The following is a 22,401-nucleotide window of genomic DNA, read 5'->3' as shown; positions in this document are numbered from 1 at the left end:
GCGCGCCGCAGCCCGGGCGATGCCGTCACCCCGCGCGGCGCGGCCGCGGATTGGCTGCGGCGCCGGCAATCGTCACATGGGCAGAGATCAGCCCAGCGCCGCGAGCCGCCGCACGGGCTCGCATCAGCCCGGCCCACCGCGCCGCCCTGCCCTGCCCCGCGGAGCCACGGCCGATGGCGGCGGGCGCCGAGAAGATGCTGAACCTCATGGAGGTCGGCGGGTCCCTGCTGGAGCGGGTGGCTGTCGGCAACCCCCTCTCCCTGGTGCTGGCCGCCTCCGCCTTCGCGCTCAGCCTCGGCTACCTGTTCCAGCTCGGCTACCGGCGACACCTCGGCTCCGACCAAAAGGTGAGCGCGGCAGGTGGCGGCCGCAGCAGGGACGGTGCCCGCGGGCCGGGGGAGCCGGGCGGCTGCTGCAGCCCCGGGAGAGCCCTCGGCGCTGAAAGCCCGGCCTGGGGGAGCGGGTCCGGCGGGCGGGCGGCGTTCCCAGCAGCCGCGCCGTGGGCGGTTCTGGGGCAGCCGGCCCGCTTCGCCCTCACCGGGCTGGTCGGTACCGCGGGCGGCAGAGGCACTCGCGGCCGGCGGAACCCTGGGGCGTTCCCGGTGCTGTTTCATCCATGGAGCTTAAGAGAAGGTGCCCGCTAAGGCATGAAGCACAGTGCTAACCTGAAGGTGCTTTTGAGGGGCTGTTTAGCAAATCCTCCAGTACTGTTTCGTTTCTGGCTGCCTTCTTTTTAGTTGCAGTATCTTTGTGCTTCACATTCAGAGGCAGTGTAGGAAGAATCGTAATCATATTAACTTTATTTTAACCTTTGCTGCTTTTAAATATAGTTCTATCTAAACAACTGAATATTTTTTAAAGTTGCTCTTTTCACAAAAGTGTTTAAACAAATATATGTAAAACTTCCTCTGTGGTTAGTTTTTATGTAAATGGACGTGATTTTATTACTTTTGGGCACTGGCACATGCCAGAAAAGTGGTCAGAGCACCAAGCCTGGCAGAGTTCGAGAAGCTTTTGGACAGCTCTGTCACGGGCATGCTGTCATGGATGTGCTGTCACCCTTGTGCATGGTCCCATGCAGGGCCAGGAGTTGGACTTTGAACTTTGTGGGTCCCTTCCAGCTCAGGATATTCTGTTAGTTCATGAATCTGTGATGATCTCTGAAGAAAATTCAGTGTTTATTTTTCTCTTTCTTCTGCAGAACTACCCACCTTTTATTTCATCAGGCATCCCTTTCCTTGGTCATGCAATTGCATTTGGAAAGAGCCCCATTGAATTTTTGGAAAATGCTTATGACAAGGTACGTTTTCCCACATGATTGGCTGAGCATATACAAACATAGTTTTGTGTATCTATTAAGTCCTCTGTCTGAGGCCTGTTTAAAATCAATTTATTCTCATTTACCATCTCAAATATAGAATGGAGTATGCACAGTAGGCTCTGTGATCTTCGGATCTCTTTATGTAGCAGTAGTGTTTTCTGAGGTCTCGTGATTCACGTCACAAATATGCTTGTACATTTGGGTAATACTCATAGCTGAATCACAAGTTAATGAAAAAGTCATTTGCATGAAATTATTTCTTACTGTAATTGGTAACCTTTACTCGTATTCTTTACCAATCTATGACCAAGTTGGAATGTAGCTGACCACCTCTGTGGGCCTCTCTGATGTTAAAAGAGCTGTTGTATAAAACCTCAGTAGTTTTTATACTGTAACAGCCCAGAAGGAATTAATTAAATCAGTAGAGCCTTAATTTCAATTAAATAAAATTTATCAAGCTGTTTCACATTGTCTAAAACTAGAGTTATAAGCTTAAACCTTAGCTTGGTTAGCTTAGAGAAAACCGAATCTGGTGCATGAAGGTCTGCTAGAGATGACTTTTAAACTTCAAAATCATATTTGGCCCCAATTATCTATACATAACTCCATAAATCCATAATTTTTTGAGACAGTGTTTGTAGATTACTGGGGTCAATATATGCTGCAATATGTCTGCTAGTTTTTTTTTTTTGTGTGACTGATATTTTATTAATGTTTTTTAAAATTAATGGTTTTAAAATGTGCATGCTCACATGTGTTCATTATAGCATTAGATATCACTAGTGTGTACATAGAGAATGAATTTAAATGTGGTTTAAAATATATTTATCTTTATTAAATGTACAGATACTTCTTAGGAGAAAAATTAATTTATGAAAGATTATACGGGATAGGGATTTAATTATTTTTGTTCTTATTTCAAATAATATGGTTTTTTTTGTTTATTCTCTCTCTTAGTATGGACCTGTGTTCAGTTTCACTATGGTTGGCAAGACATTCACATACCTGCTGGGCAGCGATGCTGCTGCGCTGCTCTTTAACAGCAAGAACGAGGATCTGAACGCGGAGGATGTGTACTCGCGGCTCACCACGCCGGTCTTCGGCAGGGGCGTCGCCTACGACGTCCCCAACGCGGTTTGTATTTTCGGTTCCATCAGTAGAAAAGCAGGGCAGCTTCAATGCTGAGTAGGCAGCCCTGAGCTCTTGGCTCTGTGTGCTGGGGTTGTGTTTGTATGAACTGTACATATTGCAATAGGTAAGCAGTCTCATGTGGATAATCTGGTATGTTCAGGTTGTTTTGTTTACTACCTGGCTGTTTGTCACTCTGGATATTATCTTTTGTTTTTGACACCATCTAATCTCACCATAGTGGAAAAACTAGTCAGTCACTTTTTTCTTCCCTTGCAGCATGCCACTGCCTGCAGCTCATTTTCCTTCCAAGCAACTTCAGGTCTTCCTTCTGAGAAAGCCCTAAGAGTGATAACTTTATATTTATGCCATGCCAAATCATCTAGACATGGGAGTAATAACTTAACAGTTTGAACCACAAGCTTTGTTTTGCTCAGACAGATATAATTCTGTGTATATTTGCAGAATGCAGTCTGCATGGGAGCACGGGGACTGTGTCACATGGCATTGTATCTGAGCTAAGCATTGGCTGCTTTCTTGTTTGTGAGGGTGGCCTGTCATGTCAGACTCTCAAACTGCAGAAGCCAACTTTTCTGTGGCCACACTTGCTCCACTGGCACGCTGTGTTCAGTGCATGTTGTATAGCAGAGTAGATGGGTGGAAGAAACAGCACTGTGATATACTTTATTTTTGGATCTTCAATTCTGGCCTAATTTTGTTAGTATGAATGCCAGTCATTTGACTAGTTTCTGTGACCATCAATTTATTTTCCTCCTTAGCATAACTCTTCATCCATCCCTGCCTACGTGGTGTGATTGTTGCCCTATTAAAGATGTGGCTTAGGGGCAGTAATCACTACTCTCTGTGCCTCTGCTCTGGCATTTTGCCATGATCTGCAGAATAAGCATGTTGTCCATACCCTGTTCTTTTGGAAATCTCATACACAGCTAACTACCTGCAACTTGCTACTTTCTAAGTAGGTAAAGGAGAACTTGGTTGTCTCCTCCTTTGTCGGAAGTACTAAATTGTGGATAGCAGTTTGGAGGGAATTGGTTGGTTAGGTGGTAGGTTCTTTGCCACTTGATGGATTTGCATAGCTCCTCATCCCTATGAGAGCCAGCAGGACTGCAGCCTGGATTACAAGGAGATAATTTCTTGTGTCCTAGGAGATCTCTTCCTTGAGTGGGGCCATTCTAACAGACTTGTTTCTGCCAGTTTACATAGTCAGAGGTCTTCCTCAGAAAGTCAGGGATGGAGCTGTGAGTCACTTTTGCAGCTGCTGGAGTGTGGAGGATGCACAATTCTCTGCAGTACATCTCATGTTCTCTCTGGTATATACTTGTTTCAGAAGAGTATCTGTGAATCAGGCTGCTAAGCTAGCCAGATTTTCACTGTGTTGTGCTTGTTTTGTGGATTCTGACTGTCATGGGATGTCTGCTTGAAACTTAAAGGTCATGGTTTGTCCTTAATTCTGTGAAAGCTTACCCACTTGTTAAGATGGTTTGACTTCTGCTTTCATGCTCTTCGTTTGTGGATGGATTTGAATGTCTGTCTTCATGCAAGAGCTAGTTCTTTGATGTGATCTAATCTCATCCATCAGTTTTATAGAATTTTCTGTAAGCTCCTTGGAAATGGAGCTCTACCACCATGTACTTCAGGCACCTAGGGACGATTAGGGCCTACCTCATTGGCCCATCATATACAGCTTTTTGTTGCTTTTTTCTGAAATTAGGTATTTTTCTACATCACCCTAGGGTTTCTTTTTCCCTAGAGTGCACTTGAGTTCTGCTTTAGTCAAGAGATGAACCATATTACTCAGTAAGCCTTGGGTATCTGTGGATATGGTCTCCTTAATTCATACTTTTATACCAGAAGGACTTCTTTCCTATTATCTCTGCAGATTCAGGTTCCTCAAAAAAATCATTTTTCCCCACAAAAATTACTCCTTTTCCACAGTGAAGAGATGCAGGGAGTTTGCTATTGACCTTTAAATTATCTCTGACACTGATTATCTCTAGTTTCCCTCTATGAAGCTAGAGGTAGCACAGCCAGTTGTGGCCAGAATGCATTCTGCTAGAGGTAAGCTGTTTTGTTTTTTTTGCACAGTGTCACCACCCACCACCACAATTTCATTTTAGACATCTAATAGGAAGGCATTTAGAGAGCCATGGAAAATTTTGTTGGCATTCTACAACTGATGGGTCATCCTGAAGTTTCTTTTGAGACCCCTTTTTCTCTGCTTAAGCTGCTATCTATTAATCCTGTGACTTTCAGTCATGTGTTTGGAAGAACCATCCCTTATTCTTCAAAATGAGCAACTTGCTTACCTACCAGTGATTCTGGTAATTGTTAATATCCATAGTCAATACATCAACTCATACTCACTCTCTCCTCCCTCCAAGCCTCTTGCAGATAGTTTTTTGTTGGGAGGTGCTGAAATTGCAGAGAATGTGTTCACTCCTATGTGCTATTCTTTTCTCCATCAAGCTGGAGAGTGGCTAGCATGCTGCAAGGGAAAATGTGCTTGTCTCTTTGCTCTGTGGCCCTCTGACGGACTGCTGGGGTCTCACTGCATTCTGAAAACAGAAGCTTCTGGGAAGTAGCTTTTCTCTTAATGCCTTTTGTACGTGCAGAGCCCTTGGTGGGAAGACAGATTTTGGTGTATTTCTCATGGTACAGTGCAGAGCTATAGGGCAGATGCCTCATTCATAATTAGGGCTTAAAAATCAAATAAATAATTTTCCGAGTCAATGTCCTGTCAATGGCATTGAGTGGTTCTCATCTAACAAAGTGCTTTTCACCAGTAGGTTTGTTAGCTGTGAATCTTTTCATAGAAAAAGAGGAAGAGTTGAGTAGGGTGTGAAACTCCCTATTTTCCTAGGAAGCAGTTTGCCTCCTGCCCGTCTGACTTCCTGGGCAGTGAGATCAGAGGGCTCTGTAAAAGAAAGGGTCATCTCTAGTTCAGGGACCTTCTGCCTGAGAGAACACAGGAGAGGGAGGGAAAATGAGGAGGCCACATATTGGGGACACAGGCTAAATCCAGACTTTGCAAAGATGGGGCTGGTCATGTTTGTGATTATATATCTAAAGGGCATTTCATAGTTCAATTTTGCATGCATCTTGTATCTTCAGGGATAAAGCTTAATTAAGATACTATATTTTTTTTGTTTGGTACTGCAAAAGAGAGAACTGCAGCTCCTTTGAGCTATTATTTTACTTGAATGTTTCTGAACTATTGCTTGAAAGACAAAGAAGTGAAAAACAGAGTATTACCTATTAGTAAAAACTTGAGTATCTGCTGTACACTGCAGTTCTGATCATAATCCCTGTTTACTTTTGGATGTTCTTATAATAGAAATTCTAATATGTTTTAATCACATTAATATGATATTCCTTGTACTGATTGCTTATTCTGTCTTGGTTCTTTTAGATATTTTTGGAACAGAAGAAGATGCTCAAAACTGGGCTAAACATTGCCCAGTTTAGACAGCATGTATCTGTGATTGAAGAAGAAACAAAGGAGTATTTCAAAGCATGGGGAGAATGTGGAGAGAAAAGTAAGCATGATCAAATGCATTTTTCCTCCAGTTTTCTGGGAAGTACTTAAGGCCAATGCAGTATATTTTGTAAAAGATGTACTGCAATATAAAAGAAATTAAATATTATGTAGGTAAAAGGATACTGAATATCAGAAGAAAGAAAATACAGATTTTTAAAAATCAAATGTAAGACTATTGGAGAATAAAGCTGCTCAGAAAATCACTGAAAGAAAGGAAGGACTATCTCAGTTTTGCTTTCCTAGTCAGCTCATAGTGCACCCGTTTTGCTCATTTTGGATGCTGTCAGTCAGCTCAGTGTAACCATTTCCCAGTCCCTGGGAAAAGCTGCAACTCTGACTTCCTAGAGAGCCTGTGCTGCAGATCTTGGCTCTGGGGGTTTCTGCAGTGAAAAACTGTGTCTTTGAAGCTGATATGTTACATTAGTGACTGAAGTGAAATTGTTATTTTCTCTCATTCCCAACTTGCCCATTATCATCATTGCAAGCTCACAGTTGCAAAACAGTGTCAAATATTCTTTAAACATACATACTTATATTTAAATGCATAAAATTATATAATAATGTCACATTTTAATATACTGAATTATTTTGAATGTATTTGATTTATATGTAAACATAGTTTATAATATGGTAATATATAAATTGATGTTTAAGTGCCTAAGGACTACTATATAAAAATAATTCAGTGGGCAGCAAAATTAACTGGTTTCCTATGGATTTGGATTTCAAGGTTAAATCTTTGTATGACTTCACTTATATTTTTTAAGGATTGAGCTTGTGATGCATGGCTTGCTTTGGAAGAATTACTAACTCGGCTAGAAAAGTTTCTAGAAAGACATACCTTAAAAAAAAGGTATCTGTGATCTAATTAAAGAGTTGTTCAAAGAGACATCTGATCAGCCACATTTCAGTAATGTTTTTCAAACCTTTCCTCAGATCTGTTTGAAGCCCTTTCAGAGCTGATCATTCTGACAGCAAGTCATTGCTTACATGGGAAGGAGATCCGAGGCTTGCTGGACGAGAAGGTGGCTCAGCTGTACGCCGACCTGGATGGGGGTTTCACTCACGCTGCCTGGCTGCTGCCAGGCTGGCTGCCTCTGCCCAGCTTCAGGTACCAGCACTAATAGAGGAAGCAACTTAAGCATTTTATCTAAACATAATTGTTGTTTGGATTGTCCCCATCCCCACCACTTCTTCTTTGTAAGCTATTCTAGACATCCCAATAAATGCTCATAAGCATTTTGTGTTACGTTGTGTAAAGTTGCTAATGGAAGTGTTTTGAATCGCAGACGACGAGATCGAGCACACAGAGAAATAAAGAATATTTTCTACAAGGTTATCCAGAAACGTCGAAAGTCTGAGAAAAAGGAGGATGACATGCTCCAAACTCTACTTGATGCTTCATACAAGTAAGCCAAGAGTTTAAAGACTTGTTTGAAGATTTACTTTAGCTTTGAGCTCGTTAGTTAGAACTATCTACCACAACCCAAGAAACATTCCTGCATGCTCTAAATTGGTTGTGTTGCATGCAGTTTGTCCTAGTTGTATTCTTAAAAACAGTTTTAAAACTTCAGTTGTCAATGGTTATTCAGATTTCTGAGATTTTCATTGATGGTCATGAGGTGACTGAGGTTGCTTCCTTTCTCTTTGCTGGCTGTTGAGGAATGATTTTCTTTAAGGCTCCTAAAGAGTCTCTCTCCCTCTGTTCTCCCTTCTCCCTACCCTTAGCTCTTTTGCCTCTTTGTTTAGGGTAGGCAATAAAAGAGTAGGAGTAAGGAGTACATTAGAAGAAATTGTAACTGCTACTGTATAAAGAGCAATGCTAAATAGTGAAGTGTGGCCGGATGAAGCTCCAGCGTGGTTCCATTCTCTGCAGGGACGGGCGCGCGCTGACGGACGATGAAATTGCAGGGATGCTGATCGGGCTGCTGCTGGCAGGGCAGCACACCTCCTCCACCACCAGTGCCTGGCTTGGCTTCTTCCTCGCCAGGGACCGAGCCCTGCAGGAGCAGTGCTATGCTGAACAGAAGGCAGTGTGTGGGGAGGACTTGCCACCCTTAACTTATGACCAGGTCTGTATGTTACATTAGTCCCAAGGGGTATTTTCATACTTCTAGATGCTTATTTAAAAAAAATTAAAAGCTCATCAGACATGAAATACAGTCACATGCTTTTGTGTTAAAATAGTAATTGGCACAGTCATTCTCTGATAATGCTGTTTGCCAGTACATTTCCTCTTCTCTTCCTGTCCAAGTAAATTTTCAGCTTGATACTGGTTTTTTTAATCAGCGTTCATTAGGGAAATTGCCGTTCCAATGTTTATTTAATAAATGAGTTCTGTAGAAGATCCTCATATTTTCACTGAGGAAAGCAATGCAGTGTGGCCTTGTTCTTTAATTAGGCAACAGAAAATACTTAAGAGACAAATCACTAAGACAGTACTTGTATTTGATTGCACTGGTTAGTGATTTTTTCCTTCTTAATTGAATCAAATGGAAAAGAAATAATCGATGTAGCTAATGAAGTGCATGTAAATATAAACTGCTTACTCTATTTTATGTTTTAAAATTATATAAAATAGCATTTTGTTTGTGTTGAATAAACTTGGCTATATTTTGGTACATCATTTTCTCTCTATTTTCAGCTCAAGGATCTCAGTTTGCTAGATCGCTGTCTAAAAGAAACTTTAAGGCTTAGACCTCCTATAATGACCATGATGAGAATGGCCAGAACTCCTCAGGTGAGGTCACCTTTTGGAGCTAATTTCACTGCAGCAGCACAGGCTAGGTCTCAGCTGGCAGAAGGAAACACAAGTGAGCAGTGTTTGCTGGCAGGGAGGGAAGCTGATGGCATTCTGGGGTTCTGTCAGTGGTAGCATAGCCAGTGTTGAGTTAGGTAAGCAATTAATACCTTGAATGTGGTATTGTTTTACCTTCATGTGGAATTGTGTCCAGTTTCGGACCCCTGCAGCCCCAAACAAGCAAAAGACTGATGAAGTGAAACTAGCAGAGGGCCACCTGGCTGGGAGGGGGCTGCAGCACTGGTGGTCAGAGGCTGAGGGAACAGGGATTGTTCCACTTGGAGAAGAGCAGCTCTGAGATCTAGCAACAGCCATGTGCTGTCTTCTTTCAGCAAAACCAATAGTTTTGTAGTTACCAGTCTTATTTGAGCTTAGTTTGGTGCCACCATTTTTTTGTTTGCCAGGTACTTTTAATTGCTGTAATAGAAAAATTGGGCTTGCATTTAATACAAGCTAGGTAAATCTGAAAGAAAACTTGCTATTGGTACAAGTACAGTACCATGTCAAAAATTCAAAGATTTTTTTAACCATGTCCCTTCAATGTCAAAGGCTTTCAATAAATTTTAATTTCATTATTTTTTTAAAAAAACCTCCTTCTGTAGAACTGTCAGCCTTACTAAAACAGCTGGAAGGTTCCTGCAACTACTTGAGCACTGTGTCCTGTTCAAGTATGAGAGGAAGTATTGGGTTGCAGTAATTTTAAATGCACTTGGCCAAAAACTCTTGAAATTTAAAGCCTCATTATGTAACACTTCAGGTAACATTTTAAAAAGAAAAATGGAGACATTTTGTCATGTGGGGTCTTGTCTCTTCTCTTGCAGACTATCGCTGGATACAATATTCCCCCCGGCCATCAAGTGTGTGTATCTCCCACTGTTAATCACAGACTCAGAGACTCCTGGAATGATGCTCTGGACTTCAAGCCTGACAGATACCTCCAAGATAACCCAGCAGCTGGAGAGAAGTTTACATACATCCCATTTGGTGCTGGTGAGTAACAGAATGCAGTACTTTGTGTGAGGTTGTGCTGAGGTGGCTCACACCAGCTCTCTCCTACAGCACTTCTCCATATTGCAGCAGCTGAGGATAGATTTGTTTTTTTCTGTTTCTGCCTGAAATTTTTCTTATTGTGAAGGTGCTGTTAAAAGAATAAAGTTAATAGTTTTGTATTAGTCATAGCTGTTTATGTATCTCTCACAGCAGTTATCAAAACACCTTCAGGTTAGCATGAGTGATGCTTGACTCACATTTTTTCAAGTCAAGGACAAACTTGGTAACACAAGTTCAGTTGAAGACAGAGAAAAAGTCTGCAGAGTCCCAACTTTCAGAACAGTTTGCAAATATTGCTGTGATGGAGTTAGAGCTGATCTCATTTCTGTGTTGCAAATGCTTCTTTCCTGATACATAAATTAATGCTTTCTAGTGGGGATAGAACATCACAATCTCATTCCACTTACTCGTCTGTTTTATGGAGTGACAACTTGGAAAAATAAGACTTGAGTGGAATTATAGAATGGGGTATGTGAAACATCAGAGCCTCAGATTGTTGAGAAGGGGGCGACTACTTCTGCATAAAATTTCTGAAGTTTTCTGATTGTCAAAGGCAATCCAATAAAATATTCTAATTGCATTTTATGGCTCTCTTTTTAGGCCGTCATCGCTGCATTGGAGAAAACTTCGCTTATGTTCAAATTAAGACTATTTGGTCTACTTTGCTTCGTTTGTATGAATTTGATCTCATCAATGACTATTTTCCGACTATAAATTACACAACAATGATACACACACCTAACAACCCTGTTATCAGATACAAGAGGCGGTCGCTGTAAACTCTGTCGCTAAAACCTTACTTTTTAAAGTTGTGTGAACTAACAGACTTCTGAATAAAATTGTGACAGGATAAGTGGCAGATGGAAGCTGATGAATCTACTGTTAGGAAAGCAACAGTAGCCTACCAAATGCAGAAGTTTTGCATCTGTTTTGTTTGCTGACACTGTTTACTGCTGCTGTGTATAATTGCTTGTTCTACAATTTTCTCATTGCATTTTTAAAGCAAAAGCATCTTTTGTATTGATGTAACACTTTTAAGGTGCATGCCAGATCCTCTTAATGAAGAAAAAAGTAATTTCTACGACTGGAACTTCTTCCTTTTGAAAAATAATTGAAGATTACTCTCCCCAGACAACCAAGGGGCAAAGCTGCCTACCTTGCCTCTGTACCCAATTTCAGCAAACCCATCTGGGAACAGGCACCACAGGGGACTGTACTTGGTGGTGCCCTTCCTTTGGCATTTACGATCCTCTTCCAAGTGAGGGATGGTCTTGGCTGATTTAAGAAAACATTACTATGCAGCTAAGTGGTAGGCAGAGTTCAAAGTGTTCACAGGTAAGTCATTTCAAGAATGAGCCATTTAACTGTCTAACTTGAAGTAGTTGTAAAATGCTTATGTTCAGAAAGCAACAAATAATTCTCTAAAAAAAATTGAAAATGGTGATCTCTGGAAGCTTGATGTCAAGTGTAAGAGTAACAATATGAAGATATGAACAACATGAATTTTGTAAATAACATGTTTGTGTGTAAAAAGGTGAAACAGCTGAATGTTGTCTGGGTTTGTACTGACTCATGCAGGATTGCTAAATGGTGTTTGGTTCAAGAATTCTTATGATAAATGATAATGAACTCTGGCTCATGGGAATTTTGAATTAAATTTGTAAACAAACCTCTTTGTGAAGTTTTCCATTCTCGATTCTGTACTTCTCTTTGAAAAGGTTTCATCAGTAAATTTGTAACTCTCTCTTGGAGTGGCAGTGCCCCCTTCAGCAGTGCTCCATGTAACCAGGGTTTTGTCTTGTCCTTCCTGGTCTAAATTCAGTGTAACTGTTCTAAAACCTTGTGTTTGTTTGTATCAGTCATGGCAGGTGAGGGAGCACAGGCTCTTCCCTCCCAGCCCTGTCAGATGTGACCAGGGTCTGCAGAAGGCAGGCTTGTCCCTGTCTCTCTCTGATACCAGCACTTTGGAATCTGTAGAAAGTCTAGCTGCAGTCACTACAAGCAGGAGGACCTCAGGCAGGAGCAACCTGTTCCATGTGAATAAGGGAGCAGTTCTTCAACACACTTAGAAGCATGAAGTCATGTTTATTTCAGTACTTTGACAAAATACCCATAAAATTCAAAACTTCTACCATTACAAAAATAGGTCTCTACAAGTGATATTCTGTCTGCACTGCCAGTAGCAAATATTACGAGTCAATGTAACTTCAGTAGCCTTGCCAGAAAAAGTGCAAGTAAACTTTGCTGAATGTAGCTCAATTTAATTAATACACAAGTTTCATCTTCGCACCCTTTTGATAAATACACACTTCATAAGTTAATCATTTAAATTAGCATTCCACAAATATACATGTAATTTAATGGCTGGGGGGTTGTTTTGGGTTTGGAGGGATTTTTTTGGGGTGGGGGGTGTTTGTTTGGGGATATTTTTTCAGATTCTTTTTTTCCCATGAACACAAAGTGCCTACATCCATAAATCCCAGTCTCTGTGGGAGTACCAGGATGGAACTGTATACAATCGTATAGCTGTGTTCATATTGGTCCCACAATATACACATTATACAAAAGCACAGAAAGAGCACAGATTTACAGAAGGCAATCTGTTAGCATCACTGCCAGTGATGGAGATGTTGAAGGGTATTATTATCTTCTTATACCCATGTGCAACTGAGTGTATGAAGTCGAACCTGTAAGATGGAGAGAAAAAAATGTCATCAGGATTACTTGGAACAAGTACATACATTCATTCAGCTGAATAAGCATGAAAGATTTTACACGGGAGATCATGGAATTAGGACTTTTATAGATCAAATTATCTTTTAAGAACAAAACTTTCCCAAATGATGGGGAAGACAAACACATGAACTTCAAAACTCCAGTTTGATAGATTTCATCCCATTGTTCTGACAATTTTCTTGATGTATTCCTCTTTCAGTACAAAAATTGTCATCATCTATGGGGCAAATTGACTGTAACTTCTGTAATCAAACTGGTAGGAGAAAAAAATTCCTCTTCCACGTCTTAATCTTCTGGGTACATTTTTCTCTATATAACTGAAACTCTTAGCAAGATGCCAACTGAATCCTTGCTGTGCAGTTATTAGAAACCAGGGAAGTTGAGTGTTACCAATAATCTCAAAATCTATACAGAAAACATGCTTGTATCGCTTTTCAAAGAATTTTACGATCTTCTTTTAAGTGAGCTTTTTGCTAGAGCTCAGAAATGCCTCTTGTTTAAGGCTGGAAATTGAAATGGAAATTGTTATGTATCTGAGAGAACCAGCACCCAGGTGGCAGTGGGCCCTGTGCTGCCCAGAGGTGCTGGCAGGGTGCCTGAGCCCCACCTGACTGCACGCTGCCCAGCCGCTTCTGCAGCGCCTCCAGGCGATGGATGTAATCTGTCAGAGCCCTTTCGGGGTCGTAGTTCTGCAGCTGGGGACAGGCGAAGGACACTGGGTTTAAATCAGCATGCATCCCCTGCAGCCTAGGGGCACAACAACACACACCGTTTCAGAAAGGGACATTTTGAGTCCAAATATCAGCAACACAGCAAAATACTGTAGGCAGGGATACCTTATGGCCTGCATATCCATGTAGCAGCCAGCACATCAACCCCTGTAACCTCCCTGCCACTTACTACCCAAGCCAAGAAACCACTCCTTTGTTTCTGGACTTTTCTTTCTACTGCACAGGATTTGTTGCTGCATTTTTTTGAGACACAGACTGACCAGCAAATTCCTAGTGAGACTGCAGCAGAATCCATGGTAGATTGAAGTTTAGTTTTCTACTAAGAAGCTTGTGTCAACAAGGATATGGCCATCTTTACAGGATTCTGCCTCTTGGCATTACTCTCTGTAAGTAAAAGTCAATAGTGGCTAACATAGATTAAAGGTTTTTACCATGTAAACTGTTATGGTTATGACAAACTAAGACAATACAAATATTGAGGTGGTTTACATGAAAATGAAACCCAAAAATGGCTAGAATTTGATATTCAGTGAAGATCTGAACTCACAACTTCATATAAGCTCATCAAAGTGTGATGGCACTCATAAAAATGTTGCCCTTGATGAAAAATACCCGGTATCACTGGCAGGGGTGTGTGAGCTTTAGCCTCAAATCATGTGATGAGTAATCACACACTGAATGCCTGAGACATAATTTTTGACATATTCTTACAAAACAGTTAGATCTTGCAGCATCAAAGGTTACAAACCTTAGCAGTAAACACTGAGGCTTTCAGTTATTTAAACAGTGCCTGAAAGAGAATAATAATAAAAAAACCCCAAATATCTTGAAAGCTTATAGGAGATCTAAGAGATTCCATGCCTGACCTGGATCTAGAAGAATGCCTCTGTTCTCCATAAAGATCCATGCCAGCAGAAAATGAATCAGGCCGCAATTCATTACCTAGAAATACAAGATATACAGAATATTAGAAATACAAAAAGCAGTGCCTTGAAAACTAAAAAAAAAACAAAAACCTTCTGCACTTTACTGGGAATCTCAGATATGAGCTTTCTGTTTGCATATCATAAAAATGGCATTTAACAAGTGTAGGTCACTTTCAGACTCCCTCAAGCAAAAGCAGAGGTGAAATCCTGGCCTCACTGACGTCAATGAGAAAACTCTCACAGACCGAGCAAAGATTTTAGTGCAGACCTAAACAGACAGTAAATAATAAAGAAGCTTCTGATTCTCCTTAGACTCCTACAAAAAGCAAACTGAAAACTGTTATTTCCCAGAATTAAACCTGTAACAAAAGAATGACAAGCTTTTGTTCTAAGGACCCTGTGGTACAGATCTCCTACAAAAACTCCAATGACTCAGCTAGAACTGCTTTCATGAACATGCTCCATAGGGAAACCTTCCATATTTTTTTAAATCCCACCCACGATGGAGCAAAACAAAACTGAAGAGAAAGCAAATAGGTTAGTGTCTGTGCTGAGCATGAAAACTGAGAAATAGGTTGATCCAAACAATTATAGCGAAAGAAAGAGGCAACAGCCCCCATTCATTCCAGATGAGGATAACACAAAACCCATCTCCATTAAGCAGTGGTGTGACTTGTGAATACCATTTTCTCAGACATTACTGGACAGTGACTTACCTGTGTTCTGGCTAAAGACATCCCTATTGATAGTCAGAATTCCAGAACCTGTAACTCTGTGCCATCGACGAACCAGGAACTTCATTCTGCATTTCAAATTAAAAAAAAAAACAAAAACCAAACAGCCTCAGGATAAATGCAATAGTCTGATAAAAGTAATCTGCTTCTTGTATTCTAGAAAGTATAAGAATTTCTTGCAATTTCCAGCCAGCAAAATTAACAGATGGGCATCTAAAACCTGAGTATCAAGTACAAAACATCCTTTTGCATATCCCTAAGAAAGACCATCTTTTGTCCAAACCTGTTCCACCTGTACAATTCCAGAGATGCTGTATAGGTCCAAATGGACAGTAAATGGCTCAAACACCAAAGCTACAGCACACCAGTATTTTAAGATCATACTAAATATACTTTTTTTCTCTGTTGCAGCCCCAAAGCTGCAACTGCAGAGCACTATGAGTAAAATTCTCACAATAGGTATGTGAACACTTCCTTGAATTTATACGACACACAAGGCTCAGAACAATAGCAAGCAGAAGTGCCTGGGGGTTCACACCTTTGTGAAGAAGTTTTGTTAGCAACATGGCAGTACTATGCAGTAATAAACTACTTTTTCTTCCTCACCAATTCCTGCTCATCCTTAGTCTTGTGAAATTCAAAGGACTACCTAGATTAGGAAAATTAATTCCTAAATTGATATTATACTTACATGTAAGACTTTAATCTTTAAAGGAAATTTAGTTGCAGGAAAACCCTTGTAAATAAAAACATTATTACATTCTAAGGAATGTAAATAATATTACATTCCTTAGAATGTAATAATGTTTTTTAATAATATGACTTTACCCAGTACACTCCATCTGAGATTATCAGATACTGAGCCCTTTTCAACTACAGACTACTTATTCCTATTGCAGAATTTACCTACACTCTGCTCACCTTGTCACCCTACAAGTATCTACTATATTCATGACTATCAAAAATATGCCATTTAAACAGGATGGAATATGAAAATTTCTAGATCTCACTGGAGAGCTAGAAAAGTGTATATTAAACAGCACAGTCATATCTGTTTGAAATGTAACTTCCTGCAGGTTACCTTGAAATTGCAATGGACACTCTGACTGCAGAGCGAAATCGTGTGAAACCCTTTGAATGATGTGTGATGATTTCAAGGTCTGTGTAGGAAGGCTGTCCCCCCATCCGTGCTATGAGGGCCAGTGTGGCTTCTTCACACTCCTGGAATCCTCCAAGTAACAGCAGCAAATATTTTTTCTGATATATGAGAGCTTTCCGGAAGCTCTCTGCCCGTAGGTATTTGCCATAAATTCTCTGCAAAAAGAGAAAAACACAAAAAGCTCTATAAGCTCCAAGAATCACAACAGTTCCAAGACCTTTGACATCATTACTTCTACAGCCTTTCTGTGATTATTCATTTCTCAGTTCCATGGAGAAGACTGTGCTGCTGCTTAAACCTGTTGAATGTAACTTCATATATTGAGGATCACTAAACAGCAAGAAATAGAGCACACACAAAAGGACAACATAGGTGTTTACATGTCATTCTTGGAGAGAAAAAATAATAGTCAAGTACCTGAAGATGAAAATTTTAAAACTGAATTAGTATCTTTTTACTCAGAATAAAGCAGAGTGAACACAATGAAAAATAAGCCCAAATCTAAATTTTTAAAGCAGTTAGTATGTGGGAAAAAAAATCTTCTTACCCTTAGAACAGCATTTTCAGTATCTGATCCCAGTTCTCTGAGGAAAGCCTCACTCCTGAGCTCTGCTCTCAGCTTGGAGAGTTCTGCATCAGCTTGTTTCAAAGATTTCTGCAGCGACAGCCTTTCTCTGTTCCAAATCTCCTTCTCAGAAGCAACAAGAGTATCAATATTAACTCCAACATCTGATGAGTGCCTAGAAGACTGAAGACAAAGGAAATTGAATTTGAATGACATAATTTGGAGAAGCTTAGGCCATGTCATTCTAGTCACTGTTTTCGTGGAGAGCTCATAAAATTAATGAGAAAAACTATTCAGTGCTTGGATCTGAGGCCACCCTTGCAGTCTGACAGCTCAAAAACAGTGACTTTAGGAGCTCAATCAATGTCCCAGAAAAATACAGCTTCTCTAAAAAAAAAAGTCCCTTCAACTGGATCATACTAGCTTCTGGATCTTGAAGGCTATCTGGATCTGCTTATCATGGTGATAAGATAGATAAAAAAGAAAGGCGCAAAGCGTTTAAAATAAAGGAGTAGTTAACAAAAAGAAGCTGGGTAAAATCACAAAGTTTTACACTCAACAGAGTTGAGGCATACTGACCACTGAACAAGAATAACCCACCTCAATTTACTCTGTAGAGGAAAGCCAAGAAAGACAGATAGCTTGATCACTCTCAACTGGGTGACCAAGACAAGAAATTAGGCTTTGAATACATAACTCATTAGATCAGCACCACCAAGGACATACATAGTCTGCAGAATGCTGTCTGTGCTGGTATCTTCTCAGTTCTTCCTCCAGTTTCATAACAGCATTCCTCAAATTATTCTTCTCTTCACTCAGTCTGCTGACAAAGCCTGTCAGCTCAGCATTTTGCCTGAGCAGCCTCTCAGTCAGAGAGCTGGATGGAGTCCCTGGCGGCACCACCATCTTCAGCTATGAGGAAGAAAGAAAACCAAACTCAACTTCTATTAGATCCAAATTGCCAGCTTGAAAATAACTGGCTTACAGTGAAAAACATTTATAGATAATGATAATAACTTTGTATCAACTTCATATAAAAAATTTCAGTGTACATGTAAACTACAAATCATGGTGTCTATACTTACCCTATATATTACAGCAGAGTATTTTCGTACAAGCTCAATTGTACCAGCTATAACAATTTGCAAAGTTTTCTACTATGTTTATCTTTATCTAACCTAGAGGAAAAGAAAAGCCTCAAAGCTTTTTTCAAGTTACATTGAAAATCCTTGCTTAAAATATAGGACCAAATATAGGGACCAAATCAAGCTCACTTAAAAATCAAATATTGCCAAATTCTTTGCAACAGATTACCTCACTTCATTTCTTTTACACAGGTGCACGCCACTCAATTTTCAGTGGCCTTTCATTTGGTAAATACAAGGCAGTTTAAGTAAATGTGTTGTATCAATACAATAAAGTAAATACTAAATGTTGATTTTAGTATCAGGAAATACTGAGAAAAGTTTCCTCAGTTATAGGATTACTGCTGAAAAGAAAATATCTTAAAGAAAAAGTCATGAGATGCAGAAATTTAAAATGAAACTGAAAAAGTTTTGATTTGAAAGTTGAAAAATCACTTTTAAAGTATTAAAAATTAAAAAAAAATGGAAAGGGGTTTTTACACTTTACATATTCCATTCAGAACACTGGCTGGAATTTTCCCCTATAAAGACCTGAATAAGTACAGGCTAACAAACTCCTTGCAGGTTCTGCTCACAGCTCTTCATCCTAACTCTCCCATCAAAGTTACAGCATTGACTCTCACCTCTTCCAGACTGGGCAATCCAGACAGTATTTTCAGTTCTGAAATAACTTCTTCAATAGCATTTTGTACTGAAATGAAGTCCTTTTCATCTGCTGTTTCAAGCTGCAATCTGAAACAAAAGGGGTTTCAACAGCAGATCAACTCTGACACCATGAGCCACACTAACAGGACTTTCCATGGATTCCTATGCACGGGATCTATAGCAAATCACTTCAGCAGTACTGGAGACAGGGCAACATTTTCAAGACTGCTAAGTGACTCTAAACAAAATTGTCTTGATTTAAAAAAACAAAGTGTATAGAACAGTTTTCACTCACTTGTAGACAGGGATATTCTACATGAAGCACATTTAAAATAGTGGTTCTCCTTCCCACAAATCTGTTGAATCTGTGTGATCAAAATCCTAGGGTATTTCCCAGATATACTGCATTCTGCTTTGCCCAAATGTTTCAGAAGGAATGTTTAATATTAAACGACCATCACAGCAAAATAAAAAGAGATTCAAACCTCCCATGGACCTGGTACCATGACATTTTTAAATCTTATGGAGATAGTAACCTTCCAAAAATAAGAATCAAGATCAGTTTCACTAGACCATAATTTTTTCCCCAAGGAAGATGAGTTAGAACAATAATCCCTATATTCACCCCCTTATGCACGATGAATTATTTAATTACTATTTAAAATTCATTTATACCCAGATAAACCTTATCACTTTTCAGAGGAAAAAAAGACTATTTTGCTGTGCCTTAGAAAGGACCCTATTAAAACATATAGGATTTACAGCAGCACTTGATACTCTGCAATCTTGTCTTTCATCAGTGTATCTCAAGTAACAGCATACACAATAAAATGAACAACCTCAAACTCAATTAAATCCTGCAGTCTGTGAATCAGGATTCAAACCCAATATATTAGCTTGCTGGCTGCTATTTACTAAACCAAATTGCTGAAGACTAGTCTAACCTGCTAGCAGCTTTCCGAGCCAGCTGCTTCAGCTTTGGAGATGCATTTTGCAGCTTTTGTCTGACTTTTTCCAGAATTTCAGTAGCAGCAGAAAGATCTCCCGTCAGTGTGCGGTAAGTCAACTCATTCGTCTCAGCTCCTTCCATTTTTTGCTGGAGAACCCAATTTCTTGTTCTCTCATTGGGTGTATGCCAGGTAGTCTGGAAAGAAATATGTATTTTTATATATATATATATATATATATATGTACGTATATATATATAACAATAGTATGTGATCCAGTGCTGTAAAAGGAAAACATATGATTTTGAAACATACTCAGAAACTAAAGAACTGGTAATTCTGGCAGAGAAAGAATTTTAGTGTGACTACAACGCTGCTGTAATGTAGCACTAAACTATCATTCATGAAAGGTCTAGTGTCTTTCTGCACTAAGAACTAGCAATCATGGAGCTACAGTGTGAATCCAGTGAAAAAACTCAGCAGGATGTCATTAAGACTTTCTGTTTCTTCCATCAGCAGCTCCTTTACCAGTTGTGCAAGGAATCTGGGCAACTGGGCCTATGTGTTTTTGTAACCAATTTATAGTCAGAAGAACAGGGGCTGAAAGAGATCACCATGGTCATGGAGATCAGTCCAGTCCCAGGCAACCACACCACTGATGCTACCACAAGCAAAACAATGCACTGAAGAGGTGTTCCTGGGTAACAGCCTCCCAACACTGCCATGGAAGAACTGCTATCCCTCACAAAGAAAACCTGAGTCCGTGGCTCTGCCTTTGGCTGTTTCCCCTACAGGGCAATACCAAAGCAGAAAGTCAGAGTGTTTCAAATGTCACAGGAAAAAGCAGGAGATGCATTATTTGAAATCCCAGGCAAGTCCTGGAAAGCAGATCACACTATCTGCTGATGAGGAAGGGAAAAACCCCAACAGCTGCTGCTAACCTGATCCAAGGGAAGACTCTGCTGACCACAGTGCTGGCAGTTCCCTGTGTGCAGAAGAACAAGGTGCACAAAATGGGCATGGCAGGAAGGCTGCTGCTGTCACAGTTACCAATACACTCAACAGCCTGCCTTTAGATACGGGTAGTTTCCAATGCCTCAGAAGATAAAAACCAGTAGCCAAAGTAGATGAAAAGAAAAATTTCCTCCTTGGCTCCACATACAAATAACTGGTACAACAAATGATGACAGGATGGGCAAAAACATGGTCAGCAAAGAGGCAAGCAAGTCTTCTGTCAGTCCTCTCTGCGATTACCCACAAATCACTCATGCAGCAACACTTACCTCTTACAGGCAAGTTTCTAAAAGTAATTTGAAAATAATTTTAAAACTTACCTAACCTTTTATGACAGTGAAAAACGTAGAGGCAACAGAGACAGTACTTTCACTCATCTAAAATTAGGATAATTCTTAAATTGATTTTTTACCTTGACTTCTTTCTCCTATTTTGTTTGCTAACATACACACATTCATACATATGCTTGTTTGGTTGCTTACTCATTTCTTTACTGAAGCTGTTGGAAGATCCCTTATGATGTTTCAAAGATCCTTTGCAGTTTATGAACTAAAGATTAAGGGCAGTGACCTGGGGCATTCCTGAGTAGGAATAGCTCATTCCTGCAACTGGTTGCAAGAACATTCTTCTCCTGTACTGAGACACAAAAAATGTGTGTATACACCCAGATGCATTTCCCCTGCCCATGCTCCTCCTCATACACTTTTATGCTCCTCCTTATATACTCCTATAACTTCACTCTCAGGAGGAAGCATGTGAATAGTTTTAGGAAGCAAACTGGAATGCTTTCCCTTTTCCATTCTCTGGTGCCCATGTTCTGTAATCTGCAGGCTATTTCATAGATTGAGTCAAGGCACAGTGCCATAATTGAGCAAAAGAATTAAAGCTAAATGTTATATTTCAATATTACACATTACTTTTAATCCTACTGTACCTCATTTGGGTTGTGGCTTGGTGTCCTTTTGGCTTCCTTTCTTTCTTCATCCTCCTGCTCTTTTTTCTGTAGATCTTGGATTATTTCCTGCAACTTCTTTGTTTCATTCCCTAATTTATGAACTTCTTGCTTCTTTTCTCCAAGTTGCCACTGAAGGTCTTCTACTTTGGACTCTAGTTCGTGGAGTTTCTTTTGTACTATTATGTTAGCATCCTGTTCTGCTTGTAGTGCTTGTCTCTGAATCTGCCTTTCTTTTTCCATTTGCTGTCTCACTTGCACAGATTCCAGTTTGTACTTCTCCATCTCACTTACTAACTCCACTATACGGTCATGCTTTTCATCCATTTGCTTCTGTAGCTCTTTAAGCAATTCCTCAGATGGATTAGGTGCTCCAGCTTGCCCCTTATCTTCAGCACTTTGAAGCTGAGCACACAGCTCTTTTTCCCTTTCTAGGGCACTGCTTATTTCGAGAGCTCGAACCTTCTCTGATTCAAGAAGCACCTGCAACTCAGAGTTACGGCCTCGCTCACGTGACAGCTGGGCAGCACTGAGTGCTTCTTGGGATTCAATCCTCTGCTGCAGATCACTTGACAGCTGTTTCTCCTGCTCCAGAAGTTTACTTAACTCCAAGTTCTTTTGTTTTTGATCTTCAAGAGAAAACTTTAAGTCCTTTCAAAAGAAAACAAGAATTGATCAAAGTCATTTGTGCATACTTTCCGTTAAATTCTGCAAATTGCAAATATGCTGCCTCTACACACGCTGCTTTTGACAGGTTTTGCTATTCCCAAGTAATGTGACAATACTCTGAATGCTGCAGTTACATCTGATACTAAAATACATTACAGATGTCTTTATTCTAAAATCAGATTATTTCATAAAAGAATCTTTTTAACACATACTTTATAATGGGATACAAACAACTGTAGTTCTGAAGCTGAAGACAGCCAGCTGCTTTTACTTCCTAAAACTGTGAAAATGATTTTTCAGCTTTGGATTTCAAGATGTAA

General features: G+C 40.1%; 2 protein-coding genes across 5 annotated transcripts in view; one reads left to right on the top strand and one right to left on the bottom strand.

Annotated features, from left to right (window-relative positions):
- Positions 1-115: 115 nt before the first annotated feature.
- LOC115917607 (lanosterol 14-alpha demethylase) lies at positions 116-11,643 on the top strand. The gene is made up of 10 exons (XM_030971789.1): positions 116-347; positions 1,202-1,300; positions 2,279-2,455; positions 5,880-6,006; positions 6,945-7,119; positions 7,298-7,417; positions 7,885-8,080; positions 8,653-8,748; positions 9,630-9,798; positions 10,459-11,643. Exons 1-10 carry the CDS (start codon positions 174-176, stop codon positions 10,635-10,637), a joined length of 1,512 nt encoding a protein of 503 aa, XP_030827649.1. The 5' UTR covers positions 116-173; the 3' UTR covers positions 10,638-11,643.
- A 280-nt stretch (positions 11,644-11,923) lies between these two features.
- AKAP9 (A-kinase anchoring protein 9) overlaps positions 11,924-22,401 on the bottom strand; it is a 106,971-nt gene continuing 96,493 nt past the window's right edge. For all 4 annotated transcript variants that reach the window (XM_030971785.1, XM_030971786.1, XM_030971787.1 and 1 more), the window contains 10 exons: positions 21,395-22,063; positions 19,444-19,643; positions 18,478-18,586; positions 17,436-17,621; positions 16,692-16,892; positions 16,067-16,299; positions 14,968-15,053; positions 14,192-14,267; positions 13,202-13,341; positions 11,924-12,545 (listed from right to left, as the gene is read on the bottom strand). In XM_030971785.1, the coding sequence (XP_030827645.1) occupies positions 12,502-12,545; positions 13,202-13,341; positions 14,192-14,267; positions 14,968-15,053; positions 16,067-16,299; positions 16,692-16,892; positions 17,436-17,621; positions 18,478-18,586; positions 19,444-19,643; positions 21,395-22,063 (1,944 nt within the window). In that variant the 3' untranslated portion in view covers positions 11,924-12,501. The remainder of the gene's footprint in view (positions 12,546-13,201; positions 13,342-14,191; positions 14,268-14,967; positions 15,054-16,066; positions 16,300-16,691; positions 16,893-17,435; positions 17,622-18,477; positions 18,587-19,443; positions 19,644-21,394; positions 22,064-22,401) is intronic.

This window comes from Camarhynchus parvulus, chromosome 2 (genome assembly GCF_901933205.1).
Source record: "Camarhynchus parvulus chromosome 2, STF_HiC, whole genome shotgun sequence".
NCBI lineage: Eukaryota > Metazoa > Chordata > Aves > Passeriformes > Thraupidae > Camarhynchus > Camarhynchus parvulus.
The sequence above is the reverse complement of the archived record's forward strand: the minus strand, read 5'-3'. Positions and strand labels throughout refer to the sequence as shown.

Excerpts from the sequence above, each read along its gene's own strand:
- LOC115917607 (XM_030971789.1), top strand. The coding sequence starts at position 174 with ATGGCGGCGGGCGCCGAGAAGATGCTGAACCTCATGGAGGTCGGCGGG. Across the intron at positions 7,120-7,297 it reads CTGCCTCTGCCCAGCTTCAG|ACGACGAGATCGAGCACACA; the intron begins GTACCAGCACTA and ends TTTGAATCGCAG. Across the intron at positions 8,081-8,652 it reads CACCCTTAACTTATGACCAG|CTCAAGGATCTCAGTTTGCT; the intron begins GTCTGTATGTTA and ends CTCTATTTTCAG.